This window comes from Anser brachyrhynchus (assembly GCF_964034855.1).
Source record: "Anser brachyrhynchus genome assembly, chromosome: 9".
Lineage (NCBI taxonomy): Eukaryota > Metazoa > Chordata > Aves > Anseriformes > Anatidae > Anser > Anser brachyrhynchus.
This window is the reverse complement of record NC_137703.1, coordinates 23,294,555-23,320,313: the sequence shown is the minus strand read 5'-3', so window position 1 is coordinate 23,320,313 and position 25,759 is coordinate 23,294,555. Positions and strand designations below refer to the sequence as shown.

The 25,759-nt window shown below is 47.0% G+C and overlaps 1 protein-coding gene across 1 annotated transcript in view; it reads left to right on the top strand.

The window, feature by feature from the left end:
• IRS1 (insulin receptor substrate 1) overlaps positions 1-25,759 on the top strand; it is a 72,860-nt gene that overhangs the window by 21,271 nt on the left and 25,830 nt on the right. The window contains 3 exon segments of the mRNA XM_080604050.1: positions 195-616; positions 619-685; positions 687-3,779. Of these exon segments, the coding sequence (XP_080460176.1) occupies positions 195-616; positions 619-685; positions 687-3,756 (3,559 nt within the window). The 3' untranslated portion in view covers positions 3,757-3,779.

Here is a 25,759-nt window from a genome sequence, read left to right as displayed (position 1 = left end):
ATGGACACGCTCACCCATCTGAGGGCGATTCGGGCATAAACAGCGACACAAACTCTGATTTGGTGCTGGAAGCTGCCTCTGCCGCTGAACAGCTGCTCGCCCCCTGCTTCTGCCCTGTTTTCAAAAGGGGATCCTGAGCTCTTTTGCCTTTTTTTTTATTATTATTAATTGTTGTTGCATGAATTTTGTTTTAGGTGGTTGTCTTTTCCGGCTGGCTTGGCTGTTTTGGGGTCTTGTGTACTACTGACTGCTGTAACAGCACCGCCACCTCTCGCCATGGCCAGCCCCACAGATAATAACGAGGGCTTCTTCTCAGATGTCAGAAAGGTGGGTTACTTGCGCAAACCCAAGAGCATGCATAAACGCTTTTTCGTGCTGAGGGCAGCCAGCGAGTCTGGACCCGCCCGGCTGGAGTATTACGAGAATGAGAAGAAATGGAGACACAAGTCAGGGGCCCCCAAGCGCTCCATCCCACTGGAAAGCTGCTTCAACATCAACAAACGGGCTGACTCCAAGAACAAGCACCTGGTGGCCCTCTACACCAAGGACGAGCACTTTGCCATTGCAGCTGACAGCGAGCCTGAGCAGGAGAGCTGGTACCAAGCGCTGCTGCAGTTGCACAACCGGGCCAAGGGCCACCACCACCTCCACCACCATCACCACCACCACCACAGCGATGTCACCTTTGGAGGCAGCAGCGTGGGGCTGGGGGAAGCGGGAGAGGACAGCTACGGCGAGGTAGCCCCTGGCCCGGCTTTTAAGGAGGTTTGGCAAGTAATCCTGAAGCCTAAGGGGCTAGGCCAGACAAAGAACCTGATTGGCATCTACCGCCTGTGCCTGACGAACAAGACCATCAGCTTTGTGAAGCTGAACTCTGATGCGGCTGCTGTGGTGCTGCAGCTGCTCAATATCCGCCGCTGTGGTCACTCCGAGAACTTCTTCTTCATTGAGGTGGGGCGCTCGGCTGTGACCGGGCCCGGTGAGTTCTGGATGCAAGTGGATGACTCGGTGGTGGCACAGAACATGCACGAAACCATCCTGGAGGCCATGCGAGCCATGAGTGAGGAATTCCGGCCCCGCAGCAAGAGCCAGTCCTCCTCCAACTGTTCCAACCCCATTTCAGTGCCCCTCCGTAGTAGGCACCACATCAACAACCCTCCGCCCAGCCAAGTGGGGCTCAGTCGCCGCTCCAGGACTGAGAGTGTCACAGCCACCTCTCCTGCCGGCGGAGGGGGTGGAGGCACAGGTGGCAAACCCAGCTCTTTCCGGGTTCGCGCATCAAGCGATGGGGAAGGCACGATGTCAAGGCCTGCCTCAGTGGATGGTAGCCCAGTTAGTCCCAGCGCCAACCGGACACACTCACATAGACATCGTGGTAACTCCAGGCTCCATCCTCCGCTCAACCACAGCCGTTCTATCCCGATGCCTTCCTCACGCTGCTCTCCTTCAGCCACCAGCCCAGTCAGCCTGTCATCCAGTAGCACCAGTGGCCATGGCTCCACGTCGGACTGCCTGTTTCCACGAAGGTCTAGTGCTTCTGTTTCTGGCTCCCCTAGCGATGGCGGATTTATTTCTTCTGATGAGTATGGTTCTAGCCCGTGTGACTTTCGCAGCTCTTTTCGCAGTGTCACCCCAGATTCGTTGGGGCACACCCCGCCAGCTAGGGGCGATGAAGAGCTCAACTACATCTGCATGGGGGGGAAGGCCACCTCATCCTGCTGCAGCCTGGCAGCTCCCAATGGCCACTTCATCCCACGCACCTGCCACCCGCAGCAGCAGCCCCGCTACCCTAGTACGCCGTGCTGTCCCCGAGGTGGCAGCAAGGATGTTGCCGACTTGGAGAAGGCCTTCAGAAAGCGGACTCACTCTGCAGGTACTTCACCCACCATCTCCCACCAGAAGACCCCATCACAGTCTTCAGTGGCCTCCATTGAGGAGTACACAGAGATGTTGCCTTCTTACCCCTGTGGTGGTGGCCGGCTGCCCTCCTACCGGCACTCTGCCTTTGTGCCCACTCACTCCTACCCAGAGGAGTGTCTGGAGATGCACCACCTGGATGGCGGCCACCATCGGACCAACTCTGCCCCTCACACTGATGATGGCTACATGCCAATGTCACCTGGCGTGGCCCCTGTCCCCAGCGGCGGGGCGCCCCCCAAGGGCGGTGACTACATGCCCATGAGTCCTAAGAGTGTGTCGGCCCCACAGCAGATCATCAACCCTGGCAGGGGGGGCCGCCACCCTCCAGCCACGGTGGACTCCAATGGCTACATGATGATGTCCCCTAGCGGCAGCTACTCCCCGGACAGTGGCTCCGCAGGCTACGGCAAGATCTGGACAAATGGTGCTGGCCACCACCCGAAGCTCTCGGTGGAGAGCAATGAGGGGAAGCTCCCTTGTGGCGGCAGCGACTACATCAACATGTCCCCGGCCAGTGGCTCCACCACCAGCACACCACCCGACTGCTACTTTGGGGGCGCGGGGCAGCCGGCCGTCGAGGAGGCTGCTGCCGCGGCCCACCACAAGCCCATCTACTCCTACTTCTCGCTGCCACGCTCCTTCAAGCACGTGCACCGGCGCGGTGGTGGGACGGCGGGTGAGGAGGGCAGCCCCCAGCCACGTGTTGCCCTTGGTTCCAACCGCCTCCTCTATGCTGCCGAGGACTCGTCCTCGTCTACCAGCAGCGACAGCCTGGGTGGCGGTGGTGGTGGCCCTGACGGTGTCCCCCCGTCCCACCCGCAGCCGCCACGCAAGGTGGACACGGCCGTGCAGACCAAGGGCCGCCTGGCGCGACCCACACGCCTGTCGCTCGGCGGCCCCAAGGCCAGCACGCTGCCGCGGGCCCGGGAGCAGCCCCCGCTGCTGCTGCCCCCGGAGCCCAAGAGCCCGGGCGAGTACGTCAACATCGAGTTCATCGCCGGCGACAAGCCACCCTTCCCTGCGGCTGCCCTGGGCCTGCCACGGCTGCCAGGGAGCGAGGCTGCTGAGGAGTACATGAACATGGAGCTGGGCCCGCGGGCGGCCCCTGCGGCTCCCTCCGGCCGGGACTACGTGACCATGCGGCTGGGGGGCTCCTGCTCCGACAGCCCCTCGCCCTCCTCGCCAGCCCTCCTGCTGGGTTACGCCGATAAACCCCCGGCGGTGGCTTCCCCGGAGTTGGCGGCGGCGGCGCCTCCGCGCTCCTCGTCCTCCTCCCTGCTTGGGGGGCCTGGTGCGGGCAGCGCCTTCACCCGCGTCAGCCTCAGCCCCGGCCGCACGCCCAGCGCCAAAGTGATCCGTGCCGACCCGCAGGGCGGCCGCCGGCGGCACAGCTCAGAGACCTTCTCGTCCACGCCAACTGCTGCCCGTGGAGCGCCAGGGGGCTGCCCTGGGGCACCGTTCCCCAGTGGGGGTGCAGGGGGAGCCGAGGAGGTGAAGCGCCACAGCTCGGCCTCCTTTGACAACGTGTGGCTGCGGCCCGCCGCCGGGGAGGTGGCCGGAGCTGCCGCTGCCCGCAGGGAGCCCGGGGCTGCCCCTGCATTGGAGAACGGGCTCAATTATATTGACCTGGACCTGGTGAAGGATTTTGGGCACCGTCGCCATCACCACCACCACCATCACATGCACCCTGCAGCCGAGGGCCCCTCCCTGTCGGGGGGGAAGCCCCCGCCACCGCCGCAGCCCAAGTCCCCGAGCCAGCCTCGTGGGAGCGGCCACCCCAGCGATGACTCGAGCGCGTACGCCAGCATCAGCTTCCAGAAGCGGGAGGAGATGTAGGAGCCAGGCGCCAGCCAGGGAAGGTGAGCCCCGCCGCCGGCACCGGGCTCCACGGGGGTGCCGGGACCCTCATGGTGGGCATCAGGGAAGTGTGGGTGGCTCTGAGTCCCTTTGGGGTGGCTCTGAGTCCCTTGGGGTGGCTCTGCCGCTCGTCTGCACCCGGGTCCCTGCTGCCTGGCCTTGTTGCAGGCTGCCCGAGGATGCAGCACCCTGGAGGTGGGGGCCAGGGTCCCCTCTGGTGAGGGTGCTTCCAGAACAGGCTGGGGTGCTCCTGCTGAGACGGAGATGGGACTTGGTTGTGGCACTGCCTCATCTCCTCAGCATTTAGGATTGGGTGTATTTCAGAAGTGGGTGTAGGAAATGAACAAGTGAAGTAGCTGAGGGTGTAGGGCTGGAAATGGGAAGCTACCATTTTAATCCCTGTTTGGTCAGTAATCGCTCTTGTGGTCGGGGTAAGGCAGCGACCCACACCAACTCTTGTTATCCCACACATGAAGCACGGCTAATGGCACCTACCTCATAGGGCTGTGATGAGTGTTAATTCAGCTTTGCTTGGAAAGGACTGTGAATTTGAGAAAGATTTGAGAGTCTTCAAAGCCCTGTATCCATCCCTCGTGCTTCAGCTGATAGGAAGCGTGGCTGTCAGGGGCTTGCAGCAGTATTACAGACTGCATGAGAAACGGGCCCTGAAAACTGTGCCTTTGCCATTGGCTGCATTGGTGTGCTTTATTTTCCCTTACAACTTTCCTCTTTTAATTTGGGAAAATCTTCTGCCAGGCTGTCACATCTTGATTACAGGCGTAAGGTCAGCGGGGCATCATCGCAAGCATTGTGATGTTCCTGCATCATAGCAACGTAACGCAGCACGGAGCAAATGCGTCCCGCTGGGAGCCCGGGAAGCGCGTTACCGTGCGTGTGGATGGGTCCTGGTGAAAGGTGAGCAGCAGTGCTGCGTGCAAGCACTGGCAGCTAGCTGCCTGGTTTGTTGTGCTGTGACGCTTGCCGTTAGTGGTTTTCTGTGTATTGGAGCAGCAGCGATCCCAGCAGTGTGACCAGATATTACTATGAACGTATACAAGGAGATACGAGGGGCTGGATCTCATACCGCTGTTTATTATTTTATTGGAAGCATAATAATGTTTGTATTGTGTGTTCACTCGGTGTGAAGGAATGCTGGGAGCTGGTGTTGGAAAGGTGCCTGGGATCATCGCTTCCATGTTACTCTGGGACACGTTTATATACCTGAACAAAGGCGAAATAAGCTCTCCGTATTTGCCGCTTAGCACTTCCACTGTTGCCTGTTAGAGCAATGCGGTGCTAAGTACTGGTCTTAGGTGACCTACGAACGGCAGATTCATTGCAGTGTTCGAGGTGAGGTTTCACATGAGCACAGGTACTGCAGGTCTGCTTCAAATGGTGCCTGTAGGAAACAATCGTTTCCGTGGCTGTGTGACAGGAGCGTGCTGGCTGTCACAATACTTGGTGAGCAGCAGTACCCGCCACACCTTGCTTCTGGAAACGCTTTCAGGCGGCTGTCTGGGCTGGCTGTGTCGTGCCGCCCTGACCTGTGAGTCCCCGGCTGCCTAGGGCAGCGCTGAGCTCCTGGCGCGGGGATGTTTGCCGGAGCGTGCAGCGTGTTGTGCTCACGTCGGTGGGTGTATTGCTATTTTTTCCTGTTCTGTGCTAAGATTGGGGGAGCAAGCGTGAGAGAAAATCCACTGCTGAGATATGGATGAATGATAAATGTGTGAGAGGAAGAGAGTGCAGGTCTGAGGAGGAGCAGTGCCGCAGCTGTTTACTTGCACAGATTTTTGCACCTGTGCTGCTTACATTGCTGCAGACACCTTGCCTTAATTGATCTGGTGTGTCACCGCTAATGTAAAAGCTGCAGCAGATTTTCCATCCTGGAGGTAGTGAGATCCCCGCTGTGCTTGCGCTGTGCAGCGGGATCAGGACAGGAGAGACCCGGCACCAGGAGATGCTGGAAAGCATCACGCAGCTGTTCGCAGAGAAGCGTGGTGAAAGGTAGTGTCTAGTGGAGTAATTGCTATTTGAAGTTGGTTCTTATTTCCCCGAATTAGGATTGGACTAAGCGAGTACGGCTTCTGGGAGGCCGGGAAGAGTCGGTTTGTAATTATGCGGGGAGTCAGCAGCCGTGCCTGTTCCGTGCCCTCCCCTTTATCCAGCTCGGTTGCTTGTAGCTTGCTCAGATGTTAACTCGTTGGACTCCTGTTTCCCACGCTGCATTCCTGACCATCAGCTGCAACTTTTCTCAGAATTCAGCCCGACTAGCTCATCTTCTTGAGTGTGTCAAGGAAAAAAATTGTGTTACACCACGTTGACATCTGTTTTTAGACCAGTCCTCAGACCTTTTCTGCTTTGCGGGTAGAACTGGGGTTAGGCAGGGGAATCGGCCCATGTAGGGCACACCTTATGCCATCCTTAAGAAAATCTGCCCGGAGGTGAGTGATTTATAGGCCTGCAAACAGTCTGCTTGCACATGCCTGCAGAAGCTGTTGAGCACCTTAAGCTAAACCGTTCTCCTGTGAGCGGGGAGCGCTCCAGGTCCCGGAGCTCTGCGCGCCCTCCCCAAGGAGCCGCTGAGCATCGCCCCGCGCTGCTCCTGCAGGCACGGCTGGTGGGGCACTGGCTGCGAGAGCAGGGGGGCTGCTCCTGCTGCTTCTCCTGCTGCTGCTTCAAGTCATGCTGCCTGAGCAGCGTGGAGTAGCAAGGGGAAGCCACTTGGGCCGTTTGCAGGTACAGCAGAGAAGGGAGAACCATCAGGACCTGGGGAGGGAGAGGCAAAGCTGCAGGTGTTGGAATAAGGGATGGGAAAGGCTGCTTTAAGTGCCCTTGCTTTGCTCTCTATGTCTTTTGTAGCTGTGGGTTGTTACTTAATGCTTTTAATCTCAGAAGTGGCAGAAGGACTGCACGTGCTATTTCTTTACTTTCTTTTTTCTCCCTTTCCATAAAGCAGTCTTCCTTCCCTCCTCTCCAGCAAAGGCCAAAACTATCTGGACAACTCTTGTTTTACCCATTCTGGAATTTTCTGTTGTTCCAGACTACAAGGCAAGGACCTCACATGTTTGCCATTCAGCTCCCAGTGGGTAAAATTATTGCTGTTGCTTTGCTGCAAGCCAGCTTGCTCCTCTTTTCCTTGCTGCCCTGTCCTTTCCCCCATCCCTGCCACCTCCAGGTTGCTGAGGCTTTACATTCTGCAGGGGTTTTATCCTCATTCAAGTGGTACTTATTTCTCCTAACATTAAAGATAGCAGGTGAAATAATCATTGATTTGCAAATTTTTTAAAAAAATATAAAAATCTCTCCCATCCATAGCGTTTCTCTGCACTCCCCCTCAAATCCCATTGCTTTCCCTGTCATATGTTCCTGGCTGCATTGTAACGCGTGGCCCTGCCCTAGCCTTTCTTCTCTCATCCTTTTAAAAGTTCAGTGGTTTACAAGCTGCCCTGCAAGCTCCTCTGCCCACACATTTCCCTCTCCTTGTGAGAAGTGGATATTGCTGCGTGTGCCTAGCTCAGCCGGTGGCTCCTTGGTGCTTGGATCCCATGACAGGTGGACTTTCATGCATTAGGGGCTAAATCCTGCTGGAAAACACCGGCCTGTGACACGAGGAAGCTGAGGCTGTAGCCGGGGAGTGGGGGGAGCAGTGTTGCTGTAAGGCGTTTTCCTCCTGCTCAGGATTTTGCATGCACAGATGAGCAGATATCGCGGATGTGCTTCTTACCTGCTTTTGGAGTTGCTGTGAGAAGAGAAACCTCCTAGAATTAGCAGGGGTATGAAGATGAGCAGCTGATAGCTTGTGTTCAGAGAATACAGTCAAAAAATATTCCAAAAAGGAAACCATTAGCCGTTGGCTCTTGAGAAACAGGAAAGGCTGAAGCAGGATGGCAGAATGAATCCAGGTACGTGGCTTTGATCTCCAGAGCTTCAAAGCAAAGACATTATTCCCCCGCCTCATTTCCATTTCGTTGATGAGTCTGAGAACTTGTGAAAGTGAGCACTAATAACACTGAGTGGAATATGTGCAGCCTGAGCAAGTGGTAACTTGGCTCCCTCGCAGCTTTAATGATGCCTCTCTGCCTGGCGCGTGGTGGGCGTTTGGGTGCTGGAGGAAACCAGCACGCAGGGCAAGGACGTCTGTAAGGTGCCCCTGCCTCGTGTCCGTGTCCAGTTAAAGCAAAGCACTACTGAGGCGAAAAGCTCGAATGTATATTTTGCTTCTGAAAATACACATAATGGTAAACAGAAAATAACTCGGGTGATTCGTGTCTGAGATATCTGGAATGGTTTGTTGGCACGTTGCTTGTTTTTTTTTACTTTATTTATTTTTTAATAGTTTTCAATAGTTAGTTTTGCTTCCTCGAGTTAGAAGCTTAGGGTGGAACAACTTAAACACAGCAATTGCCAAAACAAGACGTGTACCGTTAAAATAAGTTTTGGGGGGAGGTTGTTTCCAGAACTGAAAGAACAGAAGTTTCCCTCGTTTTGGGTCAGCACCAACACAAATACCAGTACATTATGAAAGTTTTCCATGCTCTATGGGTATTCTGTAGACAAAACAGTCGATTTCTTACTGTATGCACACACCAGTTTTCCCCATACCTAATTATTTGCCAAAATTGAGCCTCTGTCTCCGCATACTTGCATATTTGCAGTTCTCCTGCTTAACAAGACCACAAGCTTATTATTAATGTTTCTTTTTTTTTTTTCTTTTCATTCTTTCATAATTGAGACGGTAGATCAGTTCCTTTAATATAGCTACGTTGCATTTTCGTATTGATTTATTCCCTCCCTCCCTTGATTTTAATGACAGGCTTCTTAAGAGTTTTCTTTTTTGTTTTCCTGGCTTAAAAATTGCAGCTGTATGATTTATAAACCAACGCAGTAGATAATGAAGTACTATCTGGACTTCTCTAGCCCATAGGTTTCATATTTAGTCAATGTTTTCAAATTTAAACCACATTCAGAAACCAGTTCAAACGAAACAGGACATTGCAGGGCCAGGAGGATGCTCGTTTTTAACTAGCAGCTGTGGCGAGTCATGTGTTTCCTTAGATAACACTCATAAATGGGGAATTACAACCCCTAAACAAAGCGCAGCAAGCAGCTCTGGAGGAGGAATGCCGACTGACTGACACCCCTGGTATGTTGCGTTGTTTCAGGGATGCTTTGTGTTAGCTGGAATTTTGCTATTCATTAGGACTGTACAGTTCTTCATGACTATAGATACATACCTGCAAGTACCTTAACTAAAGGGTGCTTGAATATTCTTTTGGACAAGTTGCAGTAAGTTTACAATAGCTTGTTTGTGAAGAATTTTTTTTTTTGTTTACATACAAAAATCACTTGTACAATAATCAGAACAGAACATCTCCACTTTCAGAGATTCAGTAAAGTCACTAGTGAAAGTAAACTTAAAAAAACATGGTTTAGTGTCCAGTGATATGGGAGAAACACAGATAGACTTTTCCAAAACTAATTAGACACTGGATTTAATCTCTGTTCCAAGTAGCACTGGAAACTAGTTACTGCATTTGATTGACAGTTTTGAAATATATTAGGTAAAAGGTAGGAGGGAAAATGGGGGAGATGCTGTTGCTGGGCCCCCTACTTTGGCTGGGAGAGAAATTATGGGATGCTGACATGAGATAATGGGAACTGGGGGCACTGACCGGGGACCAGTTGTCGGAAGTGGTAGGGTAGGGAGCTGGGAGTGGGACATAGAAAGGATTTGGGGGACACAGAGAAGCTGTGGCATGATGATGTGGGTGGAGAGAGCTACAGGGTGCTCGTGGTCTGATGGGAATTGGGGTGGAGGTGTGTGAAAGTTTGGGGAACAGTAGAGAGAAAGGCGGAAAGCCTGTATATATACAAAGAGGTTATTCCCGAGGTGCTCATTTAGCATGGTGCTGCAGTTTCTTGAAGGTGTTTTTACTTCTATATTTTTCTTTTCACCTTTATAACTGGTAGACGTTATTTAGAAAGCATATGTACCCCTTACTTGTGATGAGATTTTATTTTTATATATTATTTGGTCAGTTTGCTGGCCTTAACAGGATGATGTGCATTGGTAAGGTAAGCCAAATTTGCCTCAGGCTCTTCTTTCCTGAGTTCTTTGTCTTCTAGCATCCCTGTCACAACCACAACAGTAAACCACAGCTAGGGATACGAGTTAAGTACAAAGCAAGTAAGAACGAGTGACTTTTAACATGTGAAAGAATCTTGTTATTATAAAACGTGTAGTGAAAGGAGAACTATATTCACACGGACTTTCTTTCACGGCAGTGTTTTCTTCTTTACACTGTACTGCTTGGACAGTTATGATAAATTGATTTAAAATGAGGTTCACTAGTGTTTTGTGATTTGTCTTCCAGATTAGTAAGTATAGATTCCCTTAAAACTCTTCAGTGTAAAGAATATCTTGTAAAAGAAGATTTAAAATGGCAAAAATATTATGGCTTGTTACAGCAGATCTTGAGGTTTTCATTTTGTGGTGAAAACAGCAATGCAAATATATTAATATTAACAAATGTATCTAAATTCCCAATTTGTCAGAATGCTAAGAGCTGGCTTTTGGCCTTCCATATGTAATAAGACATATTAGAGTACCTATGCATAGAAGCGAGTAGCGGCATTCTGTTTTTACGTCATTCTGTGTTTTAGATAAAATGGGGATCATGATGGTTGTTATTCTGACTTCATGAGATAAAGGTAATGAAGGAGAGATGTCAGTAACTTAAAAAAGATTCTGAAGCTTAACAGCTTTATTCTCCACTTACAGAAATATTGAGAAATATAACAAAGCCAAGGTGTGAACAGATAAAGGAGATTTAAATAAGTCTGGCGCTCTTAACTAACTAAAAGATGTCTTGATATATATCTCTCTGATCATGTTTGACACATCTAGGTCATGTTCTCTGAAGACTATTATTAGAGATTTAACCTTGGGTAATTGCAAACTGTATTTTCTTCAGAGGAGTTTTTGATCAGGTAGGTGGGACAGTGAAAGTTTGTTTGTGTTCAACTGTTTGTAATAATTCGGGAGCCTAGTTAAAAGACCTGCTGTCAGCCGCCTGAACCGTGTGATGAGGTGCACCATTCCTGTGCTGTAGCACGGAAGATTTGCCTGTGTATGTTTTGACAACTGTTGTAAAATTCCATTTATTTGGGAGCTGTGCAAAAAATAGCCTATTAAATTTTCAAGTAAGATGCACTTCTGGGGGAAAGGAATTAGGTTGTAAGAGTGTTTCACTCGTTACGGCTAGTAGAACTATTGAAGTGTGTTTGTGCATTTGAACTGTCTGATGATACATGTTGTAAATGCAGGAAGGCAGTAGTGTGGGAGCATCTACAGCTTCCTTTTAATTTACTGTGTATTTTTTGTTTGTTTGTTTTCCAGTCTGTGTAGGTTGGATATTTGTAAGTTGCTAGGGCATCTAAGCATTGGACAAGTTTTCTTTGAAATAAGGAATCTGAAGAAAAATGTGAAATATCCATCAGCCTTGATTCTTGTCACCTTTCAGTGATCTGGCTTTTGGTGTGGTGCACGGTGTTTGCTAAAACATACTTATGGGGCAGCGACTCCTTAAACTGGCTTTGCCACTCAGTAAACTGCATAACTAGGCTCTGCAGGGGGGCTGCCCTTCAGCGGAGCAGTTCCCTGAAGAGGGGGAAAAAAAAAAGCTGGAGTGAAGGAGATTAAGGCAAACCAAAAAAATCTTCAACAAACAACAACCAAACCAACCCCAAGCCCCCTTCATCCTCCTCACGAGCTAATGGACACGCAGTAACATCACAGTCGAGCAGTGTCTAGACACTTGTCTTTGTCAAGAGAATGAAAGAACCTCCTGGAGCGTAGATTGAGGTAGAAGATTGGCTGAGTTCGTTGCTGCTCTTGCAGCATATCTTGGTTTGACTCCCGCTGCTTATCAGTTTGTAAGTGACTGCAGAGGAGTGGGGCGGGGAGCTGGAGCTGTGACTTCCTTGCTTCAGTTCGGACCCCAGCTTCCCGTTCCCTGCGCTGCATGTGAGATGCAGAAAGACGTCCTGGTGACAGCAGATTGTGTCAGTGAGGATATCTAGATTAAAGCACTGGATGGTAATTCATATTTCACATAGCTGGCCTGCTTTTGAAGAACAGGTTACATGTTAGAAAAGGTATTTTTTACCCCTAGAGAATAGGAACAAGCAACCTTCTGCTTTGGTTTATATCCTTGAGGATATTTCCTTCCATAGTATTGTTGCATTTCATGGAGGAGACCAGTGCAGGTAGCACAGCTGCATGGTTGTAGAAAGAGGTGGGGTCTCTGCTCTCTGGGGACAGCGACAGGACCCGAGGGAACGGCATGGAGCTGGGACAGGGGAGGGTCAGGCTGGGGGTTAGGGAAAGGTTCTGCACCCAGAGGGTGGTTGAGCACTGAACTGGCTCCTCAGTGGTCACAGCACTGAGCTGCTGGAGCTCAAGGAGCGTTTGGGCAGCGCTCTCAGACACATGGCCTGGTTTTGGGGTGGTCCTGTGTGGAGTCAGGGGTTGGACTCGATGGTCCTTGTGGGTCCCTTCCAACTCAGGACATTCTGTGATTCTGTGGCACCTAGGCTTGCTCGGAGGGTTCAGAATGACTCAGATGTCCGCAGGGTGATGTATTGCTCCTTGTGGTGGGGATGAAGATCTCTGCAATGGCTACGTGAAGAGTGAGCAATGCTCATCTTCCTGCAGTGACAGTCAATTCAAGCTACGCAATTTTCATCTGCTGAAAATGAGTGACAATTGAAATCCTTAGGATCGTCACAATATGGTTTGGGCAGGTATGAACTGCTTTGGTAAAGGTGAAAAAAATGCCTCCCTTAACCTGCTACACTTAATCTACTTCACTTTTTTGACTTCTCTGCTTGCAAAGCACAGGCACAGTGCACCAGCCTTTCTTGCTTTGCTGTGTTATGGTGTTTGTAGCACTTTGTCCATTTTTGATTTTCTGCATTGCAGAACAAAGCTGAGTTTTTATTTCTTTAAGTAACGGCAACTAAACTTCAGAATAATAAATATTTATTGTCCTTAAAAGCAATGGAAAGTGCACGAGTGCTAGATAGCTGATGGCTTGATCACATACGTAAAATGAACCAGAGGTAAGGAAACCCTAGCATTTTACAGCTTAGGTGTGCCGAAACACCCAGAACCAGAGGAAACTCTCCCTCTGCCTTGGTTGAGGAATCTCAACAAGCAGGCTGGCTGCTGCAGCTTGGGTGTGGGCCTGCAAGATGTTGGGGCAGATTTAAGCAGCATGCTGTGCTGAGAAGGGTGGGCTCACCTTGGCCTTTGCTCCTGCTGCTCCTTTTGTTCTGCCTTCGGGGGAGGCAGGCGGCGTGCAGGGATGCCCGTGTCGTTCTGCCTTATTTTTCAGCTGGCGTGGGGAGCAGAGCGAGCCTGTGACAGGTCAGGGAGCTGCACCAGCCATGGAGATGTGGCCAGGACCAGGGACATCTGCAGCAGTTGTGCCTTGACTCATTCTATACAAGTAACAGTGACTGTAGTTAGGTCGGCTTATTATTTAGTGACTTGTTTATATTTTCCCATTTTGCACATAACAGCATGCAGTTTTCTGAGAAACGGCAAAATAAAAAGTATAAAGAGGAATTCAGTTTGTTTAGGAAGCTGTAGGTTGAAAGCTGTAAATATTTTTCTTATTGAAAGTTAATATTTGTCCTAGCATCAGTATTTTGGAAATAATCTTGTATTTTGTTGACGTTATATATAATCATCTGGTGAACATGAGCTGAGTGTGCTGGAAGTCCTTGGACATCCTGATCGGGGTGTGTAGCCCTGTGACATTTCCATCTATCTTAGTTTGAGGTGCCAGAGGCAGACGATGCTGAGTGGGAAGGAGCGGTGGTGGAAGCGGGACGGGGCCCGGTCAGCTCCCTTCCCCTCCCAGCGCTGCGCTCGGAGCAGGCACGGGGAACCGCTGTAGGTCGAGCATGTAAATGGTGAAACTTCATTCTTAAATGGGCCAACGTAGCTGAGGAACCTGTACGCAGCTCAGCCTCGAATGCTTTAAACAATGTTAGGGAGCAAAACTTTCATATGTGTTTCATTCTTCTTGGTGTGAAACTTCTTTTCCTCGCAAGCTGTGGTGCAAGGGAAAAGCCCTTCTGGAGGTGTGCAGGCATGTAGCTAGGGCATGTTTTTTCAGGCCTTTGAACTAGGTTAGGAATGTGTCTCAAGATGGAAGAATGAATAGTTATTTGGTGCTTTTAGCCTCCGGGCTCAAAGCCAGCGAGAGGAATGTTATTGTGTCTTCAGAGCCTGGTGCACGCCAGCCCGTGTTGAGCAGGGGCTGGCACGGCTCGGTGTCACCAGCGCCCGGCCACCCGGGGGTGTTTCTTCAGGTGGGAGGCTCTGGAAAATGGGGTGCATCTTTTCAGTTAGGGACTACCCCTTAGAGCAGAGGGATTGCCTGCACGGAAAGGTACCGGCTTAGCAAAGCTCTCGGGTTACCCCGATGCGATTCCCTGGGCGCGCATCCCCTTTTTTCCCTCCGCTCCGTGGAGTGCTTTTCCGGGAAGAGAATAAATATTTACATTTCTCTCAGATTCTGTTTTGACCCTGAGGTGGTGGTAGCACGTCCCTGGAGAGAAAGGCAAGCTGAGGCTGAGAAAGTAGGGTGGTTCGGGTTGGAATAACTTTTGGAATGTTTTCTGAAAAATAAACCTGGGTTTGGAACTAAATGTGCTTTAATATACTAATGTTAGCTAGACTAAGACGGACCTGTTCAGTCAGTGTAACTATCGAATATTTAGGGAAACCAAAGCTATTGCTGTAGCGAGCATGATTGAAGAAGTATCCAGAATCGGGGTTTCAAATGCTAAAAACTCATTTTTGAGAACAGCAGCTGCTATGGTAGATACTCAGAGAACTTTGTTTTCATTTTAATATACAGCTAGTGTGATTAAATGAGTAGTTTATTCAGAGATGAGTGAGATCAGCTGAAATTGAAAAGATGGGAAAAAAGATTTCCTTTCTGCAGTTGTTTAGTTTAAAACAACCAAAAAAAACATTTACTAAATTTGAAATTTGGGAGTCCATAGTAACCTAGCCCATTCAGTTTCATCTACTAAATTTGGAAGAGGCTTTAAAAACATAAATTGTAATTAAATACAAAGTTTATTTTGTTAAGCAACTTCTTTATGTATTCAGGATGTTTTGTTAGTTTTTACTTGACTGATAACTAAGTACAGAACATGCTATTAACGTGTCATCCCCATTTTCATTCAAATACAGCTTGACGAGTCATAAATACGAAATTTAGGCAACTAGCAAATGGTGACTTGCATTGGCCGTTAATTTTTATTGATCAAGAATCTGCATAAATATACACTAATGGTATTGTCTAACTAGAGACTACACCAAATGCTAAATTAAAAGGTTGTATTGCAAATCAGCATGATTTACTGGTTATCGCTCTTTGAGAATGACCATTAAGAACATAAAAAAGATAAGTTTCCTCATTTGCTAATCTAAATTTGATTATTTTAATCACTTTAATTTGAATTAATCCACCGTGAAGTCAAGTGTCAGTACATACATGATAATTAAATATATTTGAACTGATATGATCAAGCAGAAATAGAGCGTAGCCACAGAAGAGACCTGGTTACAGGACCTTGTGTGATCTGGAGGAGGAGAGCAGACAACACATGGCATGGTAAGAGGTTGTGACGGTGCGAGGAGAGGACAAACCACAAGGACAGAGAAATGGAGCTTCAGTGTGATGAAGGATAAGAGTGTAGAGGCATTTCATGAAGTTATAGAAGGCAAAGTTGTGTAGGCAGGGGTACAGGGAAAGAGTGAGCAGAAGCAGAAATTGGAATAGGGCTGGGAGCTCACATTTCAGTCAGTGTAATTGGGCTTTAATGGCTTGGATGAATCATAATCTCTTAGCTTGATAGGCTGTTATAAAATTTTAAACATAGGTCTGAATGAAGTTACTTACACTGATTTCATTGTGTGCTTGCAGTAGTAGGAAGCGTTGACGTGCCAAGGATTGTTAGAGGGAAAAAAATGGTGTAAGATATTGGTAACATTTGTGTAAACATATTTTGGAGGAATGTTTGCATGATGATCCTTTTGCATGAGTGCTATGAAATATTTCTCATCTTGGTGGGAAAGGGGAGGAATCTGCAGCTGATGTAAATTGCTGTAGCCTGCTTGAAGCTGAGGGGGCTGAGGCATCATATACCTCCTTTTAGGATGTGTCCCTTTAAACTTTTTTTCTTCTGTAAGCTGTTACTACACTGTTCTTGTTTGAATTTATAGCAAGTCTCCATTAATTTTAATTAGGTCTACTAATGAGTTAGTTCTAAAGTGCTACAAAATGATCTGTAATTCACTGTCTAATTTATCTCCTACCTTGGGTATTTCATCTTTTCCAAAAATTCTTCTGCAGATTGGTGAAGACATTTGATCTGTCTCGATTCAAGCTTGTTTACTTCTATGTTTGTTAGAGTAGCTCATCAGTTTTTATTCCTTTAGCAAATGTCTCTTGTGATGTCTTGTGCCGCATGGATCTGGGCCACATTTTAGTATTTGCATGTAGGCTGAGGAAACAGGTAAAGGCGAAAGACTTGTACAAAATAGAGGAGTGCTGTATGGTGAGTGTTCAGAATAAACGAGACTGCAGAACACTTAATTGTAGCCTTTGATTTACAGGACTTGAACGTGGTATATCTGTATTTATGCTATGGAGAAAACCCTTTTCCATTACGGCCTGTTTTGGTCCAGGTAAAAAGATAGTAAGCTGTATATAAGAAAAGGCATCTTTCACCAGCAGAACTGCTGCTTTTAGCATCCATACTGGTAGAGCTGTCTGTGCTTGTCATCAGTTCAAACAAACCTTTCCTCCAAAACCAAAAGCCTCGCTGACAAATCAGGTTTTCTAGTTTAGATAAGGCCATGTGTACATGGAAATCATTTTCAGGTGAAAGTGCTAAGTACGTGTAATGGCTTTAGGCAGCGGTCGTTCAGACCTGCTGGGTTACTCCAGATGACGCATGAGAAACAGGCAGGGACCCTCTTCTGCCCCCAGACCCCAGTTCATTACAGGAGGTTTGGTAAGTCACTGACAGACACGAGGAAGCATCAGTCTCCCTGAAACATTCCCTGCTGATCTAGTGGCAGCTCAGATGAGCCTGGGGAAGAAAATTGTTGTTCATTCATTAAAAGTCTTTTGCGTGTTGTCCCCTGTGGTGTGATATAAAAGCTGAATGCATGTTGTCCAGCAGATATATGATTGCAAGAACAAAACTGGCTTTTAACTATGTGATGAGCTTCCAGCGCTACGATCCGTGTTAGGAAGTAAGCTCTGAAAGATAGCTCTGCCTTCCTGCCGCTCCACGGAGCGGTTCCAGATGTAGTTTGAGTACAGCTGGAGGATTAACATGCTTCAAGAACTACCAGAATCGTCTCTAGCGTGACTTTTTTTTTTCATTCACCTCCGTTCTCTGTAGCTTTCTGTTTTAAGCCTTATTTATTAAGAAGTGTTATTGCATTCTGTTTGTTTTTTCAAACTACTGTGTCATTTATTTGGCAGGAGAGGGGGAAGGTTAAAGTTCCTCCTTACCTCCTCCCCCCCTCTCCAGTGAAATTTTTGATTGTTCTCTTTAATGAGTCATTTTCTCTACAGCTGAAGTTAATTTAGTGGCTTATCCAAACAATGAATGTTTTCTGAGCAAGGAAGTGAGGGAACTTTAGTTCTTTCCCCTTTTCTTTATATAAAGGTGTGTCTTGGGTGTTTCCAAAACACACGCAAAGGCACACAGGCACAGGTTTCCTACAACTTTGCAAATAGAAATTCTAATTTTGCTTTCATGATCTTGCCTAATTGTGTTTAAGTTATGTTCCTCCTCTTCACAGCCTCACAGAAATCCAGCAGTCCAGATAGATGAGTAGTTTTCCTCCACCTTAAGAGGCTCTGGCAGTGCAAGTATTTTGGCACCTCCTAGGCGATGTGCTTGCCTGTCAGTGACAGGATTCCCCCAAGTTCATTCTGCTTCAGCAACTGAAGGTCACACAGCACACTCTTTTCATTTGCCATCTGGCAGCTCGTTATTAGCAATGGTATGGAAACCAGAAATAAGAAAAGCTGAACCAAAATGCTGAGCGTATTGTTTCAGAGATGCAGTGCAAGCTGGGTTCGCGTGTGCTGTGCAGTGGCATCTCCCTTCAGAGGGGCATCCCGCCCCGCTGGCTGGAGGGGAGGCACTTTGCTCTCTGCTGGAGAGGCTGATCTCCATGGGGCTTCTTCCTCACCTCCACAGCTGCCTTCTGGATCCTTTTGCTGTTGGAATTGCACTGCCTTAGAAAAATAGGGCTCGTTTTGGTTTCTCTGTACCACTAGCATGTTTTAATGTCAGGTTGTGCTTTGTACCGTTACACCGAGGGTTGCAGGAGGAGATGGCTTTGCTCATGTGTGTGCACACTATGAAGGAATTTTGTCCTTCAAGGGTTTGGGAGCAAAACTTCCATCTACTTCAGTGGAGTGGCACGTCCTCACTACTACAGGGAGAACAGATAGGGCTTGCTATGCCGCAGTGCTGCTGCATGTCCACAAATGTTCTTTTCCATGGATTCCTTATCAGCGTTTAAAAGTTGATAGCGGATGTTATTGAACTCTTAATTTTCTCTGGTTCTTACTTCCCTACTGACGTGTATGTGCGCGTTAGAGTGAGGGTTGTATGCTCAGTGCTGCTTAAGCCAATCTGCTCAAGAGCATTGTTTTCTGGAGAAAAAAGGGTCACCAAAGATTGGAAATGAAAATCACTTGTGAAATATTTCTGACATGTATGTCATGGATTTGTAAAATCTGTTTCATACGTCTGTTTGTTGAACATGGGGTGTTCTGATTTGGCTGAATAGTACCAAGTTATTGTGTGTCAGTGTCCTCACACAAGGCTTTGATTAAGCAAGAAGAAATGCTGTGATTTGAAAGGCTGGCCTATGTACATGCTTGCACAGAGAAACAAGAAGTGTGAACCAGAAGAAGTTAACGTTTTTATGTAAGTATTTCAATACCATGCATAATAGTGGCTGGTCTGGACAAAAAGAAAGCCGTAGAATAAAGCAAAATATTCATTTTGACCTTTGGGGAAGACACAAAGACATTCCATAGCAGATGGGATTTTTTTTTTTTTTTTTTTTTACAGCAGGGTATAATTTTAACCAGGGTAGGTTCAGTGACTTTGTTTACTTATGTGGGCTGCAGGTATGAGCAGCTATTCAAGGTTCAGTCATCAGCTCAAGTTCCATGTGGCTAAACCAGACACCCCCAGCCCCCCATAAGTCCTTTGTGTTTTTGATCAGAGCATATGACATTATATTCCTGTGTTGAATCAGGCCGCTGATGTGAACATGCTGTCTTTGATTTGGACCTCCTTCTCCAGCTGTGTATCTAAATTCTGCGGACTGTAAAATTTTAGAGCTGGCTTTTTCTTGCTAGTTTCCCAGTTCAGCTTTTGTCCAGAGTTCTATCATTGGAAGTCAGTACTTTCTGCTTTCCTTTCTCAGCTCTGGCTTGTTTAGTTTTTCCCTATCTAATCCACACATCTACTGTGTGTGGCTGGAAATATAATTTTCCTAGGCTGTTAGGTCAACTATATTTGTTCTCCTTTTACAACCTTATGATAGCTTTTGCTTTCTCCACTCTGCCAAAAATAAATGCCTTGTATGCTCATGGAGCCTTGATAAAACCCCTCCTTTGTCCAGATGGCAGACAAGAGGTCACATTCCCTACTCTGTTCCAAACTTGATTGTTTTCCACTTAATTTCTACCTTTTTCCCCCAGTGCTTCTGATCTCCATTGTTTGGAGGAGCCGCCTCCTCTTGAGTGCTGCTTCCTTTTTGATTTTTTTTTTTTGTTTGTTAGATACCATGTCAGGAGGAAGAAGGGGTTATTGGAGCTTCAGCACAGGCTTCAAGTGGGGATGAAACCATGACCGTCATCTCCTTGCAACCATCATCTACTTGCAACATTTTCATTTGGTTTTCAGAGTGCTTATTTCATCTGGGCAGGATGATAGCAGGGTCCTGAGGCGTTATGCTGGTGGTGTGAAGCAGAAGGGATGAGGTCTCCTACTGCTTTAGGGTGAGGGAAACTTTTGCAGTCTAATATGTGGAAGTGAGCCTTATGCACAAAGTTGATGGGGTTTTGTTGTTTTTTGTTTTTCTGGTTTTCGTAGTGTATTTTTTTTCCTGTTGATTTGTTTTGTTTTGCTTTGTTTTGTTTTCTCTTGAGTTAGCTATCCTGAAAGGCTCTCTCTCTCTTTTCTCTGGGCTTGTGGGAAGTGTACAATCTCTTGCTGCTTGGGAAATGTGTCGCACAAAACTTTCTCTAACACTTAGCTAGTAGAAAGATACAATGAGGTTTGTTCTATAAACATGTCATTATCAACAACATGCGAGCTGGTTGTTTATGTTGCCCAATGCATGACTTTGACATACAGAGAAGGGATGAGTAATTCACTTTGCCATGAAGCCCTAAAAGGTGACTCTTCTTTATGCCACGAGGCATATTCTAGATTTTGTTTCTAAGATCTACATGCAAATATTTTAGTTTAGGCTTTTTACCATTTTATCACTTGTTTGAAAGTTAAGAACATGTGTGTGTTTCCTTGTTTTTGTAACATGGATGAAATACTAATAACTCAAGGCATTCTTTCAAACGGGGGAATAAAGATTTTTCCTCGTGTTTGAGGCCTAGGAAGCTAGACAGAGGAGGGGAGAAAAATAATGAACTTCAAAGGAAAACCTTAGGGATCTTTTCAGGAAATGCCAAGTAAGGAGTAAGTCCCTAAGACCAAAAGTGAGTTAATGAAATTTTTACTTCAAAAGAAGAAGCCTTGAGATTTGTGGGTGGCATAACTGATGGGTGGTACGGTGACCTCTGCAGCAGGCCGCGTTTGGAAGCAGTAACCACATCATCCAAGGCCTCTGGCCATGAAGGAGTTAATGGAGGCTCTGCCTTTGTAACCCATCGCTTATCTTTTGACCATCCAAATGTTACCTGGTGTTTGGTAATAGTGAAGAGGTGTTTCTAAAGCTTTACTCTGTGCAGGACGATAGTCACCTGAGGCAGGAGAATGAAAATGCCCAAGCCCAGCCCCCGGCGCTCAGCCTTTTGGAGTGGTGTGTGCTGTGCTAGTGTGCTAAGCACAGTTAAAGATAAGAGTCCTCACCGTTTGGATGGAAGTCCTCGGATGTGGACACAGGCAGGAGGTTGGGTGGTTGCACCGCTGCAGGTGTACGTTCATTAATAGATGAGAAATAGCCCAGCTGCGTCCCTTGGCAAGTTGCACATGCAGCTCGCGACACGTTGACAAATATTACGCTGTTATTTCCCCGTGCTCCGATGTATCTGCTTGTCTGTTTTCTCTCTCCCTATAGGTCTGCTGAGGCAGGGCCTGTCATTTTATTCTGTTTGCTCAGCAGCCAGCAAAGCGAGGCCTTCACCTGCGGCTGAGGCTGCCGCGCGCTCTTGCAGTGCAAGCAATACAAATAGCCGCTATCACGGGTTATTGCACCCGTTCTGGTGCCATGCTGGGCCTGGTCCAAACCCACAACTTGCTGCCGAGATTCAAAGTCTTCATAAGGCTTAGATCAGTGAGCCTCACCGTGCTTATAAACCTCGAGTGAAGCCGTCAGGTCTTCTCCCTCTCCTCCATCCCAGTAGCTGTTTCTGCCGAAACATGCCCAGAAGTGCTGGCTGTAAGATTTTTTCAAGCCTGCATCATAAAGGTTATAACCAGGAATACGGTGTATGTACCAGCTTCCTTTCCTCTGTGTTTAACTTTGAATCACACGTGTAATTTCTGTCATTACCTTGTAATCTGTCTTGCTGTCTCTACTTGCTGATTGGAATTTAAGAAAAACAGAGAGCTTTTTAAGAAGCCCATCTTTCATTATTCTGTAAGAACTGGATCTTTTTTAACATCAAGTGATACTTGCTTAAAAAGCAAATGACAGATGATGCCTTTTTTTTTTTTTCTTTTTTATCCTCTCTGCAATGGTTGCAGGGGTGTGCAACATGCTTTGTGTGCCGTGTGAGCTGCGAACCTGGCTTCTCGGTGCAGTGGAGCAGACAGACGCGGTCACTGCCCTGAAAACTGCCTGAAACTTCAGCATTTTGAAGAGGGAGGAAGAGCTCCCAACTCTTTCTGACCCGGGTCATTTAACTTTGAATCCTCAGTGATTTCAGCAATGATGAAACTGGATAGTCTGGGAGGTTCTTTTTGAGGGCACCTGAGAGAACACCAGGCCAGGCAACTGACGCAGACAAGCAAAAGGTATCAAAATGCACAGCATGATCACTTGAGCAGTGCAAGAGGGAGAGCTGAATTTAACAAATAGACCTGCTAATAACAAGACTTCAAAGAGAGCACGCCCTTCCCTTCCACAGCTGTGCTTTGCCACGGAGAAGAGGCAGGGAGTTTTCCAGTGGAAGTTTGCTTCGTATCTTTGCCTTGGGGAAGAAGTTCAGAAAGCTCTGAAGTTAACTTAGAATTTTAGAGAGGTGAAAGGAAGGGAGAAGATAATTATGAATTTTGATGCCAAACCCATCATTCTGTAACAAGTTTTTTTTTTTTTTTAATTTCATCTTGCACTTCAGGGGATAAAAAGGTGTGGGTTCCTCTCTCCCCTTCCTCCCCCCCATGTTTTCCTTTACTTTATTCTTTCTCAGTGTGAGTTTGCACTTGCTTTTTTACCTGCTGCCATCTGAAGATCTCCCCCTGTGTTTATTGCTGGAAGCTGTTTGCTTAGCTTTATCAAAGCACAGATAGACGGTTGGGATATCTTTTTGGACGAAACATTCACAGTCCTTCCATAACTGAAGCCCTTTCCATAACGTAGGGTATAGCATTTGATTCTGTTTATTTTTGAGTTTTTTTCCACTCACATATGAAGCTGTAAACTGTAAAGGGAACTTGATATACTTGTACTGTATTTGCAATTTAGATTGCAGAGTGTTTTGGAGTGCACATGTTTGGCTGCCAGTGAAACCACTGGCTGTGAGTCAGAAGGCATCGAACGCTGTTTTCTAAAGTGTCCTTAAGGGTGAGGTCACGTAAAGGATGGAAAAATGTTTCAGAGTGTTCTGGGAAGCAGGAGAAGGGTATTTTGGATCTTGTGAGCAGGTGACCTGGGGGGGCTGCAGGGCTAAAATGCCATTTCAGGTGAACTAATAGGGAACCTGCATGGGGGGGGGGGCGACAATTTGAGGGTGGGAATTAGCAGAGACTTAGCAAGGCATAAATGTAACTGCAGCTGAAGTGAAAGAAAAAGGAAAGCTGCACAGAAACTAAGTTCTTGGAAAAACAGAATAACCTTTCAACTTCTTTTGTGATTTAGAAATAGTCAGATATTTACTTCGGGATGTGTGGATTTTTCTGTAGTGGCTTTAGACGCGGTGTCCAGCGCCCCAAGTCACGAAGTGCAGTGTCACAGGCGCCGCGGGGCGCAGGGGAGCTGCTGATGGCGCGGGTTGTTCGCAGCTCGGCCTCCCTTTCCATTCCCAGCTCTGCTGGTGGCAGGCTGAGGTAGCTTGGTCGAGAGGCAGGACACAAACCCTCTCTTCGGAAGGTGCTGCTACCTACTCAGCTGCTTCGGGTCCGGAGCTGGCAGCGTGTTGCTGACAAACCTGAAGAAAACAGCCCTGTCGACTGCGAGCGCTGGGGCTGCTGCTCGCAGGCAGGAGCTGCAGGACGGGAATTCGGGAAATGGGGCAAAGTTCAGCGCTCGCCTCCAGCTCGCGGGTGCGCGCTCGGCCACGCCAGCTGCCGGCCAGCTGCTCGCTCGCCGCTTCCCAGAGCCGCATCACCATTTTTCCTCTTCAGCTTCTCTTATTAAAGTGCGTGCTGCTAACATGTTAAGTTGTTATTATTTTTAAAACATCAGGGCAGGCTAAACCTGGCAGCCAGGACAACTTCTCTTCTGCCGGAGAGGTCAGAGAGAGTTTCAAGCAAGCAGGAGGGATCGGCAGCGCAAGGAAAACCTGTTCTATGGACACACAGGGGATTGCACGCCCTAGAGTCAGCACAGACAGGAGCGAGCATGGCGCTTGCAAGCACTGAATTAACTTTTCTTCTTGGAAAAGTGCATGTGCAATATTTTCTTTAATTATCACTGGCAATATGCATACTGTTTCTTTTGCAATTTGACATTGTGTTTTGTACTTTAATTCTGTGTTCATCAGGCCTTTTAATTAGTGCTGAAATTCTTATCCCTTGCTACAAAATGCCACTTCCTTAGACCATCAAACCTGTATTAGTTTTGTGTGGATCATTCAGATTATTTCAGTAGAGCAAGTGACAGGGTTATCTGTAGTAGGAACCTATAGTGCTCCACCTCTGTGAGCATAATTCATGACAGGATCGCTGCCACTCTCATGTGCAGGCCAAGTTACACGTGACTGACAGAATGCTATAATTTGATCTTGCTGAAAAAATCTTGGATTAAATTGTTTTTAAGTTTACTCTTCTTTACTGTGTCCATTATCGTTGTGATCAAGCATGACCAATTCATAAAAGACATAGGATAATAGATAATCATCTTAGATTCACTAACCTGTCATCATCATGTGCCTCATCTCCCTTAATAACTTAATGCCTTAACAGATGAAAGTCCTAGTAGAGGGAACCTCAAATTAATAATTCATTCAAATGGAACAAGACAGATATAAATGAACACAGGTAAACAGTGCTAGTCAACTGAGGGTGGCTGCATCTTCCCTTCAGTGCTTCAGTCTGGGATGTGAGACGAGGCTGAGCACTAAGAAGTGACCCCAGAAGACACAGACAGTGTTCAGCTCAGACATTCCCGGGGCAGTCCTTCAGCACCTTGGAAATGAAGGTGAATGTTTCTTCACTGCTGTGGATAGACATATAAAAAGACAAATATCAATGTTGTAAGTGCATCTTTCAGGCGTTATCTTCATTTCATGTGTCAGCTCTTCCGTTTCCTTTTAGAAAGTACCACGTGTTTTACAGGGAGCCTTTTTAAATCTAATGTGTTTTTAAATGGCAAATGCATATTAAAGAAACCAGATTTGATCTAGGACATAGAGCAGAGAAGTTGGAAGAGGAGAGGGATGAGCTACAGTGTTTGAGACATGGTCATTGCCTGTCCTAAGGAGATTATAAATGATGTTATTTATTGCCTCTGACTTATGTGGGACCAAGTGCTTTTTTGTGAAGGATTGAGTATATGTGCCAAGGTAAATGTGATAGTAGTAGTCCTTTTCTGTTTCACTAAGTTAAACAAACTTGGAATGCCCAAGTAAGGTACTTACAACTCAAAACCTGATTTAGCACATGCTAATATCTCAAGTGTGTGTATTCTGGCAGCTTACTCGCTAACAACTTGTTGCACACGCAGGTTTCAAAATGTTTTGAAAACAGATTCTGTGTACAAAGGTTGTAAGGAAAGTAAAACGGAGATAGAGGCTATGGTACGGTTTCAAAGCAGCAGACTTGTTACTTAGGACACTGTTCACAAGGAAAAGAGAGCAGATGTAATGTTGAGTGGAAAGTCGTCTTCAGTTTATGAAATTGTATCTAAGGCTTTCTGATGTCTTGTGGGATCGAAATAGGCAGGACATCTGGAGCTGGCCAAGGAAGGAAATAATTTTTAGGATGAAAGGAAGAACATTTGAGAATGGCTTCATTTTAATGAACTATTTGCATCTTTTTTTAAAAGTAAACAGACTGTCCTGAGTGAAAAAAAAAAATTTAAATCATAAGGAAAGGGGAAGATAAAAATCTATATAAGTAAGAAAGGTGTTTTCTTTTTTTCCTTCAAGAGAAATTTATCCTTTTAATAATGTGAAAATCTGTTTTTACTTGAATGTTGAGGCAAACACCATTCCCTGTGTAGAATCAGAAAGTCAGAGCACGTTACGTGAGGGAATGGTGATGCATGATAATTAGGAGCCAAATTGCT